This window comes from Doryrhamphus excisus, linkage group LG2 (genome assembly GCF_037039965.1).
Source record: "Doryrhamphus excisus strain RoL-2023G ecotype Guam linkage group LG2, RoL_Dexc_Guam_v1.1, whole genome shotgun sequence".
Lineage (NCBI taxonomy): Eukaryota > Metazoa > Chordata > Actinopteri > Syngnathiformes > Syngnathidae > Doryrhamphus > Doryrhamphus excisus.
The window spans coordinates 5,735,638-5,750,689 of record NC_136358.1 but is presented as its reverse complement, the minus strand read 5'-3'; the positions used below and the strand labels follow the sequence as shown (position 1 = coordinate 5,750,689).

The 15,052-nt window shown below is 45.1% G+C and overlaps 2 protein-coding genes across 7 annotated transcripts; both read left to right on the top strand.

Moving 5' to 3' along the window:
* Positions 1–44: 44 nt before the first annotated feature.
* On the top strand, positions 45–13,207 carry tec (tec protein tyrosine kinase). Of its 5 annotated transcripts, XR_013629837.1 has the most exons (21): positions 89–153; positions 1,267–1,376; positions 2,538–2,720; positions 2,803–2,907; positions 2,974–3,055; positions 3,153–3,281; positions 3,389–3,441; positions 4,089–4,270; positions 4,532–4,597; positions 4,667–4,721; positions 4,828–4,910; positions 4,984–5,117; positions 5,549–5,623; positions 5,693–5,864; positions 6,860–7,076; positions 7,152–7,216; positions 7,282–7,400; positions 7,489–7,646; positions 7,721–7,807; positions 12,491–12,594; positions 13,165–13,207. XR_013629837.1 is itself a non-coding variant. In XM_078796589.1 (20 exons), the coding sequence occupies exons 3-19, from the start codon at positions 2,583–2,585 to the stop codon at positions 7,802–7,804; spliced, it is 1,917 nt and encodes a 638-aa protein (XP_078652715.1). In that variant the 5' UTR covers positions 89–153; positions 1,267–1,376; positions 2,538–2,582; the 3' UTR covers positions 7,805–7,826; positions 8,426–10,467. The 5 variants fall into 5 exon arrangements, 4 of the variants coding, with proteins under 4 accessions (XP_057923362.2, XP_078652715.1, XP_057923361.2 ...); XM_078796589.1 differs by lacking the exons at positions 12,491–12,594; positions 13,165–13,207 and adding an exon at positions 8,426–10,467 and having other exon boundaries at positions 7,721–7,826; XM_058067378.2 differs by lacking the exons at positions 12,491–12,594; positions 13,165–13,207 and having other exon boundaries at positions 7,721–8,310.
* On the top strand, positions 7,775–14,927 carry LOC131125650 (leukotriene B4 receptor 1-like). 2 transcript variants are annotated; one of them, XM_078796591.1, is made up of 6 exons: positions 7,775–7,807; positions 12,491–12,594; positions 13,165–13,742; positions 13,816–14,016; positions 14,087–14,127; positions 14,339–14,927. In XM_078796591.1, the coding sequence occupies exons 1-6, from the start codon at positions 7,785–7,787 to the stop codon at positions 14,634–14,636; spliced, it is 1,245 nt and encodes a 414-aa protein (XP_078652717.1). In that variant the 5' UTR covers positions 7,775–7,784; the 3' UTR covers positions 14,637–14,927. The 2 variants fall into 2 exon arrangements, with proteins under 2 accessions (XP_078652717.1, XP_057923371.2); XM_058067388.2 differs by lacking the exon at positions 7,775–7,807 and adding an exon at positions 8,510–8,546.
* Positions 14,928–15,052: the final 125 nt, after the last annotated feature.

Genomic DNA, 15,052 nt, shown 5'->3' with positions numbered 1-15,052 from the left:
CTGAATTTGCAATTTCCTTATCAAATACTGCAAACATCTTTCTGCAGCCTGAGTAATATCTTCAATATAAGTGTGATATTGTCATTTTTGCTCTTCTCTCCATGTTGAAAAACAGATCTCCAGACCTGAAATGAGTTTCAGCCCAGTTTATAGGTACATAATAGATGTATTGTTGCTCCAGTTCTTGTTCTTGCACCTCCTCATTTTGTGTTTGTGCTCCTGCTGGACTTGTTGTTGGACTTGTTATTGTGGTTATTGTGTGTAGCTGCTCTATAGGAGGCCACAACTCAATACAAAGGGTCGAAAAATGAGCATAATAGGTCCCCTTTAAGGGAACATGACATGGGTGACGAGGATGTGGATTCCGTCATTCCTTGCTTTGCCTGGCCAGCCTCCGATCCCCTGGTCCTGCTGGCTTGCATAGTTTATGACTTTTATAGTGGCTATTGGGCTAACTGATGCTAGCGATGCTAAACTGTGTGCCATGCTTGTACATAGTCTGGTCAGTGAGGGACAGCGCAATCCTCCATAGGCTCAGACCTGCACAGACATACTGTTATGTGGACTGGGTTGCCTTGCTGGCTGCTTTGACCTGTTAAAGGAACATACATGGTGATTATAAAGTGTTAGGAGGATGTGAATTATTCATTGATATGAGTTGAACATTATCTCTCTTGCATTGTTTGTCTTTCACAGAATGTGTGTCTGTCAGGAAGTGGAGTTTCGCCTCAGTGGCCTGTGTGTGTTTGTGTGAGTGAGATATGTTTGATTCCTTTCCTGTCTTTTGTTCTGTCATCTTTAGTACAATTAGTGTAGGTCAGCAAGGTTGTTGTGTGTGTTTTCATCCCAGCCAGAGAAACTCAAGTGCAAAATTACAAATCAAATGTGCATTGTTTTTGCAAATCAATCAGGTTTAGTTTTAAACCAACAATGACAAGCAAAACACCAGAAACTTAATATGAAAAAATATAAATTGCTAATAGTTAATGGTGTTTTGCTTGTTGCCATTTGTGGTAGCAGCCTGGTGTGAGACGTGTGGTGGCTCATCTCCTGCATGTGTGGTTTTATGCACACGCACAGGAAGTGAAAAACCAACACACAGACAACATAAAGTTGGAGGGAAATGTTTGATTATTATTTTCATTCTAATGCCCATCAAAATTGACCAACTTTGACATCCGTCGTTTTGAAGGTGACAATCTGGCGTGTATGTATGAAGACATTTAACAAAACAGTTGGCAATGTTTGACTTTATGTGTCGTACAGGAGCAACATTTGCTCACACCCTTCTGCATTCACGCGTCGCCTGCTCTGCATTTCCTCAATCCCGCTCTTTCACTCTCACTGTGTGTCGTGACAGTCAGACCATAATGAAGGTGAGACAAAGCTTTTCATTTATACTTAAGCTCAGTTTTAATGCACATCTTTGACGTCTACATTTGTTGCTGTGCGTGCACCTTCATGTCAAATCATTTTTATTTGTAAAATTACTGTAGCTTGACTGTTCTAAGATGCAGTGACAGGAACACGTCCTTTTTTTTTTACAGAATATTGGAAAATGCTTCCCAGTTTGTCATGCTTAACTATTTATTTATTATTTTCCAACTCTATTGTTATCGTCATCTGCAAGTAAAGTTGTGAATTTCATACCTGTCATTGCGAAAACTGAAAAATAACAAATCTGATCTTTTGCACCATTGGTGAAATTAATGGCTGCACAGTGTGCTGAGTACATATACACAATGCAATGTTTCTGGATTCTGCTCACCATCATGGTGGCCAAACCAGAACTGTCCATTTCAAGTAATTGCTGCTAACTGTGTCAGCTAACTCTTAATGATGTCCATTCATTCATTTTCTACCGCTTTTTCCTCACGAGGGTCGCGGGGGGTGCTGGAGCCTATCCCAGCTGTCTTTGGGCGAGAGGCGGGGTAAACCCTGGACTGGTCGCCAGCCAATCACAGGACACATATAATGTCAAGTCATGTTTATTAATTTTTTAAAAAAATGAATCGATTGTTTTCCATTAGGCCATTAAATTGACTGACATTAGGGCACTCATACAGTAATTCCAGCTTTTACTACTATGAGGGTGATTTAAAAAAAATTGCCAAAATGCTGCAAAAAGACAAAGAAAAAGCAAAACACATGCAGGTTGTTAATCGTCTGACGCTTGCCGAGTTGAAATATATAATTAGTAATTAATGCTTGCAACTTTCTGAAAATATTGTTTGCATACCAAAGCTTAAGCATTTCCACTCAGGTTCCTGAATTGTTCCGTCTTTAGAATCCTTTTTGTTTTGGTTTTTGAACATTCTTCATTTGGAAATGATCTTAGTTGCTCGAGGTGTTATGTAACTGTTCACTACTGTCCACTAGCTGCTAACAGCATCAGGGAGCTGCTAATGGTATCAGACAATTACATGTAACATAATGATGTGAACGAGATGTTAACTGTGTCAGGAGTGTCTTACCTGTAATACTGTACTGTGAATACTGCTTCAACAATGGTGTAAACTCATTGTTTGTCAACTCAGCTACAAACCAGTCTGGGCGATGGGCTGCCACTGCGATGAGCCAGTATGAGCGCCGAGCTGCTATTGGAGGAGACGCTGATCAAGCGCTCGCAGCAGAAGAGGAGGACGTCTCCGCTCAACTACAAGGAGAGGCTGTTTGTCCTCACCAAGAGCAGCCTGAGCTACTACGACGGCAGGGCAGAGGTCAAAGCCTCTCCCTCATAGTTATATATATAAACTATAAAGGCTTGTCTTGCAGAGTGTAAAATTGTGTTGTCATCCACAGAAGAAATTTCGGAGAGGCTCCATCCCACTGAGTTGCATCAGATGTGTGGAGGTTGTAAGGGACGTTGGCGGGATCAACCCCTGCCAGTACAAATATCCCTTCCAGGTATGAATAACACACAAAAAGATAAAAGGTGGATAATGTAAACCCGGAAAATGTATGTGTGCATAGGTGGTGCACGAGAGCAACACACTGTATGTGTTCGCGCCGAGCCAGGACAGCAGGACTGTGTGGGTGCAACGCATTAAAGAGGGTCAGTTCTCATTGTTGTAAAACCATAAGGGGGTGCCAGCATAGCTATAGTGCACACCTGTGTGTATGTGTATGTGTGTGTGTGTGTCTGCACGCAGAGATCCGAGACAACCGTGAGATTCTGACCAAGTTCCATAGCCAATTCTGGTGTGAGGGGGCGTGGCTCTGCTGCCGCCAGGAGGAGAAGCAGGCCCCCGGCTGCGAGGAGTACAACCTGTTTGGAGACTGTAAGGATCCATGCTTGCACTTTTGAAGTGTTGCACAAACATTCGGCAATGTCAAACCTGACTATCGTTCAATGCAAAGCTGTTGGTTTCTGTTCCCCTTTTTCTAGCTTCCAGAAAGCCGCTACCCCCGATTCCCGCAGCGGAAGGCAAAGATGGGAGGGTAATCACTGACACGCATAAACACAAGGGGCGTATTTAGTCATTTGCAGGCAATACAGTTGGGGCCCTCAGCATCCTTCTTTTTTATTATCATTTTTGCTAAATGGGAGTATGTAACTATTTCCTGCTTTTGTTAGTTATGTCAGCTTATGTTGCTAGTTACATAGCCATCTTTATATACCTGCCCCCCCCAAAAAACTAATAAATATGAATGTTTATCATCAACTAACAAGTGTAAATAAAGGAAAATTATTCTAATTCCCGAGCTACACAAAGTCTCAATACTCACACCTTTGTGAAGAACAACGTCTCTCTCAGCTTCAAATATAAAACTACTGAACCTTTTCAGTAGTTTTATCCTTTCCACTCGGGTGACCCCGCGCCAACAAGTTTGATTCGCTCCCGTCTTCCGGAACAACATGCACATGCGCAGTAATGTGGACTAATCAATTGCATGAGAAGGGAGGGGGGGCGGTCGAAATGATCATGAGAGTTTACGTATTTGGATGTAGTTTTAATGATTTAGTGACTACAGCAGTGATAGGTACATTATGTCGAAGGAAAAATCTCAGGACACTCGGCAATTGCGTAATGTTAAGTCGGCCCCAAGCACACACACACCGTGTATGCCTTCCCTTCTTCTGGCAGCGTTGCCGGATCCCTCCACCTGAAGTCGATGATGAAGATGGCGACGCCACGGATGACATGGTGGTGGCGCTGTATGACTTCCCGGGCAGCGAGTCCCACGACCTGCAGCTAGTCAAAGGAGGCGAGTACATCATTGTGGAGCGCTGTGACGTCAACTGGTACAAAGCACGCAACCTGAACGGGTATGACTTCACACATACAGTCCAAAAGAAATGGGAGCACACCATTGTATAGCTTAATTGTGTTACAAGCTATTTAGACAAATGGATAATAATTCTACTGCTGCACACTGACTTCTCTAAAATGTCTATATTATTGTCCCTAGAGAATATATAATAAACTGCTTGTTTATATGTGAGGGGTGTACTTTGTTGAGATACTTTATTGGACAAATGAAGGGTTTCATGTACAAGGTATACATTGTGGTTCTCTTCCACACACAGGGAGGAAGGCTACATTCCTAGCAACTATGTCACTGAGAAGAAATCGGGAAACCTGGCACAGTTTGCGTGAGTCCTGTCAATCATATTAGGGCCGTTATCCAGACAAACATTTGTGTGTATTTGTGTGTCTACAAGTTGGTACAGCAAACATGTCAACAGGAACAAGGCAGAGGAGCTCCTGCGAAAGGAGGTGGGCCTTCCCTTGTAATAGCTAGCATTCATCTTTAACAGCATGTTTATTATTGTGAGTGTAGTTTACATTAGCTTTAGCTCTGTTTTTCTGCCTCCTCTTTCAGGACAAAGAAGGTGCCTTCACCGTCAGAGAGTCCAGCACTCAGGGGACGTACACGGTGTCCCTCTACACTAAGTCTGTGGGAGGGTAAGGACGACACTCCTGACACCGACACTTAACAGATCACAGATTATGTCACTTTTTTTAATTTGGTCTACAGTAACGGAGCTGCTGCCATCAAACATTACCGCATCAGGGAGACCCGAGGCTCGCCCAAACAGTTTTACCTGGCGGGGAAACACGTATTCGACTCCATCGCTGAGCTCATCACCTACCACCAGCACAACGCTGCAGGTACACGGACACTAATTAATTGGCTAATTGGAGAGAGGCTGTGGAAAACTATATACAAATATAACAAGTAGATTTTTTTTTTACTTTAATGATGATTGGACATGCATGAGAAAACGGAAAGGAAATGATTGTTCTCCCACATGGTTATTCATGTGCAAGTTTTTGCACAACACATCAGCAACAGAACCAATGTTGTAATAGCATAAGGAGCAAAGCAAAGTAAGAGCATGCAGAATGTAAAAAAAGCACCACTCATGTTGCTTTCAATGCAGTTGCTGCCATCTTGTGGAGTCAAAAAATAAATGACATCTCGGTTGCCTGCAGCCGCAGATAATTATAGCCCGCCGGCTAATTGGTTTTGTACACCACACACACAGTGGTTAATTGCATAGAGACATCCACTGGAGAATTTACAGTGCTTTCTGTCTCAGGTCTTGTCGCCAGGTTGAGGTATCCCGTGGGCAAACAGGACAAGTCTGCTCCCTCCACGGCCGGCTTCAGCTTCGGTGGGACTTTTTGTGTTTTTATTTTGAAACTTCAAGACACTCAATTGTGATGCGTGGCTCTTGTTTCAGAGAAGTGGGAGATCAATCCCAGCGACCTCACCTTCATGAAGGAGCTGGGCAGCGGTCAGGTGGGGGTGGTGCGACTCGGCATGTGGAGGGCGCAGCACAAAGTGGCAATCAAGGCCATCAAGAGTGGTGCCATGTACGAGGAGGACTTCATCGAAGAGGCCAAGGTCATGATGTAAGGAGAGATTTTTTTTTCTTCTTCTACTTTGAGTTCTTCCCATCAGGACCACAACGGAGTTCATGGTTTTGGTTTCCTCTTTGTATCTTCCTCTGTCCGCTCTAATCACATCTAGAAATCTGCTCTTTGGTCTTTCCCTTCCCCTTCTTCCTGGGACTCCCATCTTCAGCATCCTACCAATAAAATCCCAATTTATGCCTGTGCAAGCAGAGCAGAAAGCAGCTGATAAAGGAAAGAAATAATTTAAATCCTAAGAGAAGTTAGAGCAATAAGAGAGAAGTGCAGTTTTCTGCTTACGACTCTGTGTCAGTGTGGCAAGGCCTGCAAGCCATCACCTAATACAGGAGACGTCCCGCCCAAATGGAGGCCCACAATCTGAATAAATTCTGCAGATTTGAAATAAACATTTTCACGCCCCACACATCCCCGCCAGCAATGATGCTCATGACACCTCTGACGGCTCTCATCCACTCCCCTGCTGCTGCTCTCTTATTAATAGCTGCCATCACACCTTGGACCCCCCCCCTTCCCTGCTACCTAACTAACACGTTAAGCATTCATAAACAACATGAGTGCCGGCTCCTCAAAAACAACAGATTAAGACAGCTCTTGACGCAGTGCCTCATCTGGTTCCTGGGATCCATAATTGCTCATGACCTGAAGTGGGAGTCTAACATTCAAGTCCATCCTCAAAAAAGGCCCAGCAGAGGATGTACGTCTTGCTGACAAGCACAGCGTGACACAGGAGCTGATGAGACACAGCAATCATTGAATCAATTGATTCATCCATCACAGTCTAGTTTGGTGCTGTGACAAAAAAGGACAAAGTTGTTAACCTGGGCGGCGACCAATCTGGTATGGAAAAGTGTGTCATGATTCGCATATATCTTTGGCAAAGCACCACACTGGCATGTGAATTGTTTGTGGATGTAAGTAGAGATAATAGGCCCTTAAATCATTCCTAAACAACTGCTGTGTCCTGCATCCTCCAGGAAATTATCCCATCCCAAGCTGGTGCAGCTCTACGGTGTGTGCAGCCAGCAGCGGCCCATCTACATCATCACAGAGTTCATGGAGCATGGCTGCCTGCTAGACTTCCTGCGGCAGCGGCGGGGCAGCGTCAGCCCGGCCTCGCTGCTGAGCATCTGCCTGGACGTGTGCGAGGGCATGCAGCACCTGGAGAGCAACAGCTTCATCCACAGAGATCTGGTCTCTTCTCACACGATGAGCTACAACTCCTGTAAGTCTTTGACTATGTTCACTAAGAGCCATTCTATTGTGCAGGGGGCCAGGAACTGCTTGGTCAACGACTCCTTGGTGGTGAAGGTGTCTGACTTTGGCATGGCCAGGTAAACATCGCCTCCCTTGTTGTTATAAAAAGTCACGTTTTGACATGCCCTGCTTTGTCATACAGGTATGTTTTGGATGACCAGTACACCTCGTCGTCAGGCTCCAAGTTCCCAGTGAAGTGGTCACCTCCTGAAGTCCTCAACTTCTGCAGACACAGCAGCAAGTCTGACGTCTGGTCTTACGGTGAGGACGTAAACCTCAGCCTTTGGCGTTTTTTGTCTACATTTTTCTCTGTTTAGCTCACGAAAATCTATTTTGTCTGTTCATGTAGGTGTGCTGATGTGGGAGGCTTTCACTGAAGGTCGCATGCCATTCGAGCAGAACAACAACCGTGAAGTCGTCACCCTGGTAACCACGGGTCACCGCCTCTCAAGGCCCAAATTGGCACCCGTTGCTGCCTATGACATCATGCAGCTGTGCTGGCAGGAGGTCAGTGTCCCTAGCTCACTCGATATGATGTTCACGGCCACGCCACATGCATGACTGCACGACTGTGTTCACAGAGACCTGAGGATCGCCCGTCCTTCTCTCAACTCTGCTTGATGATCTGTGATGCTCTGGAGAACGATGCCGCACTCACCAACTGACAGGCTAGTCACTGTTACAACAGTAAGACTAAAGGACACAAACTAGACGGGAGGATACTATGTTTTTTTTTTTTTAAGGTCCTGTATTATAGTTTATATTTTGAAAAATTGTAAATAGTGTCTGCATTAGCAAACACTACTATGTGGGCTGCAGGGCTAACATTTAAGTCACATTTCAACAACAACATGCAATGGCTGCCGATCTGTGGGCGTATACATGGGGCGGACTATTCTAATTAGGGGCTGCTCAGCAGTGGAATCATCATTTCCTTCATGACGTCATTGAAAAGCAATAACTTCAAAAGCAAGCGTTTGAGTCGCTCTTCTCTTAAAAGTGTGACAAATATTGTAGGACACATTATTTTACAATTTTACAATACATTTATACAAATTTCCCCACTGAGGGACGAATAAAGGCATATCTTAATCTTAATTTTTACCATATTGAAAAGCCACTTTTAAAACCTTAACAGGGTGTCAGATTTGGGGCATTAAAATACTGATAATAGAAAGATGCTGCCTTTTGTTGGTGAAAGATTTTATTAATATGACTCACATTGATACATTTTTTTTACACACACAATAGCAGTGTAGCCTCTTCCCATGTCTCTTTCAACACAGCCACCTCTGCTGCCCCCACCTGGTCAACACATGTCGCTGCTCCCCCTATAAATATCACTGCAGAGTCAATGACAGCAGGTAGCCGGCTACAAGTGCCGCCATCGCCGCTGCCGCCGCTGCTGTGAGTAGGAGTGCCTTTGAAATGTGGTCATCGTCTGAGGCATCTGGTGTGGGACTCGCTAACGTCCCGTGAACCTCCTCGGCCACAACGTTGGCTAAAACATGAACATTGTGAGCTGGCAGAGGACACAAAACACAGACAACAAATATCCATAACTGTTTCATTCACAGTGTTTGCTCCCCTTCCTGGTTTATTTATTTTTTTATTATTTGCATGTCTCACTTAAATGTTTCAGATCATCAAGCATATTTAAATATTGCTCACATAACTGAACACAAAATGCAGTTTTTAAATTAACATTTTTAATATTAAGCGTCTTTTTAAGGCCATGCCACAGCATCTTAATAGGATTCCGGTCAGGACTTTAACTAGGCCATTCCAAAGTCTTCATTTTGTTTTTCTTGTGGACTTGATGGTGTGTCTTAGATCATCGTCTTGCTGCAGAACCCAAGTTGGTTTCAGCTTGAGGTCACCAACAGATGACCGGATATTCTCCTTCAGGATTTTTTGGTAGACAGCAGAATTCATGGTTCCATTTATCACAGCAAGTCTTCCAGATCCTGAAACAGCCCCAGACCATCATACTACCACCACCATATTTTACTGTTGGTAAGATGTTCTTTTTCTGATATGCAGTGTCACTTTTATACCAGATGTAATGACACACACACACCTTCCAAAAAGTAAATTTTTTTGTCTAGTCAGACCATGGAGTATTTCCCCAAAGATCTTGGGGATCTTCAAGATGTTTTCCTGGCAAAATTGAGATGAGCTTTAATGTTCTTTTTGTTCAGCAGTGGTTTTTGTCTTGAAACTCTGCCATGCTGGCTGTTTTTGCCCAGTGTATTTCTTATGGTGGAGGCAAGTTAGGCCTGCGGGTCTTTGGATGTTGTTGTGGGGCCTTTTGTGACCTCTTGGCTGAGTCGTCCCTGTGCTCTTGAGGTTATTTTGGTATGCCAGCCACTCCTGGGAAGGTTCACCAATGTTCCATGTTTTAGCTGTTTGGAGATAATGTCTCTCACTGTGGTTTGCTGGAGTCCCACAGCTTTAAAAAAGGCTTTATAATGTTTTCAATTTGAGCTCAAGTGTGATAAACCACAATTATTAACATCAATTTTTGACAAAGGGCCTTAAAGTTTGGGTTATTTTTTTCTCTTAATCATAAAAAGTTCAGTTTAAAAACTGCATGTGTTCAGCAGACATGTTGTCATTGACTAATATTTAAATTTGTTTGATGATTTGAAACATTTAAGTGTGACAAACGCGCAAAAAGGAAATCCAGAAGGAGGCAAACTTTTCACACCACATCCTCCAGGTCCAATGCTTACCTGTGACAATGACTTCACAGTCTTCAGATTGGCTGCCCTCTCTGGTGGTGACTTGACACTGGTATAAGCCAGAATCTTCTATTCGGAGTCTGAACAATCGTAGGATGATGTGTCCTTGACTCAACGCATCCATATCGCTCTGCAGGCGCCCCACGAATGGTCCTCTGTAGTCCATGGACACATCCACACCGTCTTGTAGATGAAAAATCTGGACGTCCGCTTTGCCCTCAGAGAAGAATGTGCACTGGATCCGTAGTGACCTGAGGGACATGTTGCGATGACTGGGGAAGTTCCACCCCAGAGTGATGTTGTCATTCTCTCTGGCGCTGTAGGATGCTTGAGTCGTGGTCACCTCAAATCCACCTCAAAGAGAAGGCAACACATGAGGTCATGTGATCATGCACGAGGTGCAGAAGGAAGACAACTCACAGACACAGCTGGTGAAGGCAATGAGTAGAATTATCTTGCACATCATCTTCCAGGAGGCGGAGACAAAGAATTGGGAGTCAAGCATCCAGCCCGTCAAGTGCAAGTTGACACCCACCTAGGTCGTCCTAAAAAACAACAAAAAAAAAACATCTGACTTCGGCGAGAGGCGGGGTACACCCTGGACTGGTCACCAGCCAATCACAGGGCACATATAGACAAACAACCATTCACACTCACATTCATACCTATGGACAATTTGGAGTCGCCAATTAACCTAGCATGTTTTTGGAATGTGGGAGGAAACCGGAGTACCCAAAGAAAACCCACGCATACACAGGGAGAACACGCAAAATCCACACAGAGGTGGCCGAGGGTGGAATTGAACCCTGATGTCCTCGCTGTGAGGTCTGCACGCTAACCACTCAACCGCCATGCAGCCCGATTTAATGATACAGTACATGCTAAACATTGACTTGCACTGATCAAATGTTGGTGAAAAAGGAGTGAGACAAAGCATGCTGGGCGGCACGGTGGACGAGTGGCTAGCGCACAGACCTCACAGCTAGGAGACCAGAGTTCAATTCCACCCTCTGCCATCTCTGTGTGGAGTTTGCATGTTCTTCCCGTGCATGCGTGGGTTTTCTCCGGGTACTCCGGTTTCCTCCCACATTCCAAAAACATGCTAGGTTAATTGGTGACTCCAAATTATCCATAGGTATGAATGTGAGTGTGAATGGTTGTTTGTCTATATGTGCCCTGTGATTGGCTGGCGACCAGTCCAGGGTGTACCCCACCTATCGCCCAAAGACAGCTGGGATAGGCTCCAGCATCCCCTGCTAACACTGCACTTAGGGTTAGCATTGTGGTCATTAAGGTAGCATGTTAATTTTTGTTTTGTATTTTAACTAATATTTTAACTAATATAAAAAAAATCAAAACTAGACAACATTATTTTACTTGTTTACTGGGGCCCCTGTCAGTTAGGGGCCTTTGGAATGCAAACTTAAGTCCTAACTTTTACCCCCTTTGAGGGCCACGCCCATCACTTTTGTCAAGTATAATTAAAACAAAAAGGACTCACCTTAACTCAAGTCTTCTCCCTTCAACGCTGGCTCATCTCATCATTCAAATTTAGGTTAGCGTGCTGGATTCTGTCACGTTTTGGACAGGAAAAAGTGAAGCCTGACAGCTGCAGTGTCACCTCGAAAAGGGGTGTGGCCACATGGAGAGACGCCTATTTATGTACTTTTTATGTCATTTTAGTGTACTTTTCAACACTTAATCCTCCCTGGGGTCCCAACACACGGAACCGGATGTGTACATTTAACAATGTCTTTCCAGTTAGTTTATTGACAAAAGTTAATTCTTTAGAGCGGGGGTGCCCAAACTTTTTCCACCGAGGGCCAGATACTGAAAATCAAAGGATGCAGGGGGGCACTTTTAATATTTTTATGTATATTTTGTTTTGGAAAAAGACAAAGAAAAAATTATATTACACATTTAAAGACACTGCAATTGGTATGCTGGAGCCTATCCCAGCTGTCTTCAGGCAAGAGTCCAAGTACACCCTGGACTGGTCGCTGTGACTCTATAGCGTGGATAAGTGGTAAAGAAAATGGATGGATGGCTATTTAAAGACAAGTTTATTTTATTTATTTAGTATCAGTATTTCAGCTTCTCTTTACATTTGACCTTTTTGCTCTATTTTCCCATTTTTGCTGGGTTTGTTTGGTTCAACTTGATAAAAAATATTCAGGTTTTTCTATTCTTTTTCGAAATTTTTATGAAATAAATGTGCTTCTTCAGTAAGAATGTATCAGTCCCGACTCCAGTTTTTCGGAGTAATTCCCTTGGTATATGTTTGTCCTGCCGTATCTCCCCATCCTTTCACTGCTATGTGAGGCAGCTGAGCTCTCTGCCCCAACAGCATCATAAACATAATGGTGTGATCTTTTCATGAATAACTGATCACTTTTTCTGTCGAAAAACACCAATGGAGTTGTTCTTGTGAGCTTTTCGGTAGCCGTGTCGCATTCAGATGTAGAATTTATATTTGAGTGCACATGACTAAGTTGACACTCAGCTGAAGGGAATGTGTGACGATGTTGATAGACAGACAGGCGGAGGCGGGACAGTTGCTCAGGAACGACACGCCTCCCTGTGTCAATACCCTGTTTGTTGCAGCAGGCGGGACGCAGTGACGGGCTTGTGGGTGGGCGAGGATGTTAAGAAGTGGCGCAAGAACACCTTCATCTTCAGAATTCCTCTGTTCCACTACTGGGCTCGGACAGGTGAGTTCTCCGCTGTTATCTAGTTTCATGCTAATCCTCTAGAAAAATGCATAGAGTATGTGAATAAGTTGTGGTACTGGGATTTTTTGCTGGACCGAATTCTTTCACAGGTGTGTGTGTGTGAGTCACTCGACACACAAACACACCCCTGCAGAATGGAAAGTAGTTCAATGACAGAGTTTTAGTAGCAATGTGATGACCATTGAGCTTTGTTCATTGTAAAGTGTATTTAATGACTTATGATGGAGATGTGGTCTACAGTCTAGTGCACAAACACTGATTGATGGGGCAAATTAGGCTACATTTCAGTTCCTGTGCAAGAACCCTTGATTCCCTTCCACCAGTTGCAACTTTAACTTAAAGTTGAAGTGAACAATCTGATTGTTTATATGATGAGTTATGAGTTTCATGTGCAAAGAGTGTAGAGGATAAATGATACAGTTGCTCAATCTGGCACGTGTCTGGTCTTGCCTCTCAGGAATTAGCTGTCTCGGTTAATACCCAATAGGCGTGCACAGCCCCTCCCTCCTCACACTTGACCCAACCTGCCCCCTCATGGTTTTACTGCAGGTGACTCCCGTCCCCGCCTCCACAGCTGCCCGATGGCACCCGGCAACAGCTCCATGGCGCTCACTCCGAAGAACGAGAGCATTGTGGACAACACGTCCGCGACCACCATGGGTGCGCTCATCCTCAGCCTTGTTTTCCTCTTGGGCTTCCCCGGGAACCTCTTTGTCATCTGGAGCATCCTGGCGCGTGCCCGTAAGCAGACCATCACCACTATTCTCATCCTCAATCTGGCCTTCGCAGACGGCTCATTGATGGCGCTGACTCCATTCTTCATCGCCTATCTGGTGATGAAGAGGTGGGTGTTTGGGATGGTGATGTGTAAGGTGCTTTTCTACTTGTGCCTGGCCAACATGTACGCCTCCATCCACATCATTACCCTAATGAGCCTCTACAGGCTGTTGGCGGTGCTGCGGCCGCAGCGTGTCGGTGCCTTAGCCGGGCACAGGACGGTAACATTTACGCTTGCGGTCATGTGGGCGCTAGTGGCTGCTGCCTCTGTCCCTGCGCTCGTTTTCCGGGACGTGAGGTGGAGCTCTGACCGTGCCATTTGCGACTCTTTCCACGACGAGGACAGCCACGTGAGTTCTTCTCAGCGCATATTACCGCTACCTTGAAAACGCTGAACATCTGTCTGTGTGTGTGTGTGTGTAGACGGTCACCCAGTACATGCTGGAGCTGATCCTGGGCTTCCTGATCCCGTACAGCATTGTGGTGGTCAGCTACATCTGCATCCTGCGCCGCATCCGAAAGACCAAATTCCGCAGGCGTATCCGCAGTGAGAAGCTCATCCTGGCCATCGTGGTGACCTTCTGCCTTTTCTGGCTGCCCTACCATTTTATCAACATGGTGCAGGTAGTCTTGTGTCTAAGTGCTGGACAGCGTGCCAATGTGGCGACATTTTACTTGAAGTTTGTTTCCTCAGGTCACATGGGCGCTATGTCCGGAAGGATCGGTCAAAACGATGTAAGCCTTCACACATGCTTTGGTACTTTGTGGCTTGGTTGTCATGGTTGCAGTTGCACACTAAGGTGTAAAAACCTTTTTCAGGTTTGTCCCTTTCTTTGTTAGTCCCGCTACTCTAACCTGTGTCAACTCCCTGCTTGGGTCTTCTGTTTGGGTGTTTTGGACTTGGACATCTCACACTGCGATCATAATGTTGGTTCTTATCCGACAGGCTGGGTAAAATCTGGCACCGGGGCCGCGCCGTCACCTCCTCAGTGGCCTTCATCAGCAGCTGCGCCAACCCGGTGCTCTACTTCTTTGCTGGCAAGTCATACATCCGCCGTGAGGGTCTGGCCTTCATGGCCCGCCTTTTCGAGGCAGCCGGTCTGGACTCGGCCACCAGGAAGAGCCGTCAGAACAGCCAGAACAGTCGGGACAAGGACAAAGAGTCGGACGCCGTCATGTTGAAGGAAAAAGGTCAGGACTCTAACTCTGGCCCCAATGGGAAAGTGTTGAAACTGCAGACGTGATGCGAACGTCTCCTCCATCTATTTGTGCAATGAACCCATGAACAACGAGGACAGTTGTTGGAGGTCAAATGAAGACATCAACTCTTCAAGTCGGTCGTCTTGTCGGCGCCGTGGTTGTTTTTATTAATGTATTTGTGTATTTGCAAGCAAGGTCCAAATGATACAGAAACGGAACTATTGCTACAGCCCCACCGCAACAAAAATAGTCCACGCTCCACTTTTCAAGATGACCCAAGACTCAGTCAATGGAGACATCCTGTCCCGACTTGTGCTGTAAAGAAACATCCCTCACCTTCTTCTTGTGTCGTTCATTCATGTCCTGCTTGCACAACCTGATGCACACTCATCAGGTGCTGCTGTACAAACTGATGAGATCCATTACAGGATATGGAAAAGCTGTTTACATACGACAAATG

What these genes read in the sequence shown, in the direction of transcription:
- tec (XM_078796589.1), top strand. Translation starts at nt 2,583, where the DNA reads ATGAGCGCCGAGCTGCTATTGGAGGAGACGCTGATCAAGCGCTCGCAG. An exon ending in AGTACAAATATCCCTTCCAG is followed by an intron (nt 2,908 to 2,973) that starts GTATGAATAACA and finishes ATGTGTGCATAG; the next exon opens with GTGGTGCACGAGAGCAACAC. An exon ending in CACGGCCGGCTTCAGCTTCG is followed by an intron (nt 5,624 to 5,692) that starts GTGGGACTTTTT and finishes CTCTTGTTTCAG; the next exon opens with AGAAGTGGGAGATCAATCCC.
- LOC131125650 (XM_078796591.1), top strand. Translation starts at nt 7,785, where the DNA reads ATGCCGCACTCACCAACTGACAG. An exon ending in CCGCACTCACCAACTGACAG is followed by an intron (nt 7,808 to 12,490) that starts GCTAGTCACTGT and finishes TTGTTGCAGCAG; the next exon opens with GCGGGACGCAGTGACGGGCT. An exon ending in ATTTTATCAACATGGTGCAG is followed by an intron (nt 14,017 to 14,086) that starts GTAGTCTTGTGT and finishes TTGTTTCCTCAG; the next exon opens with GTCACATGGGCGCTATGTCC.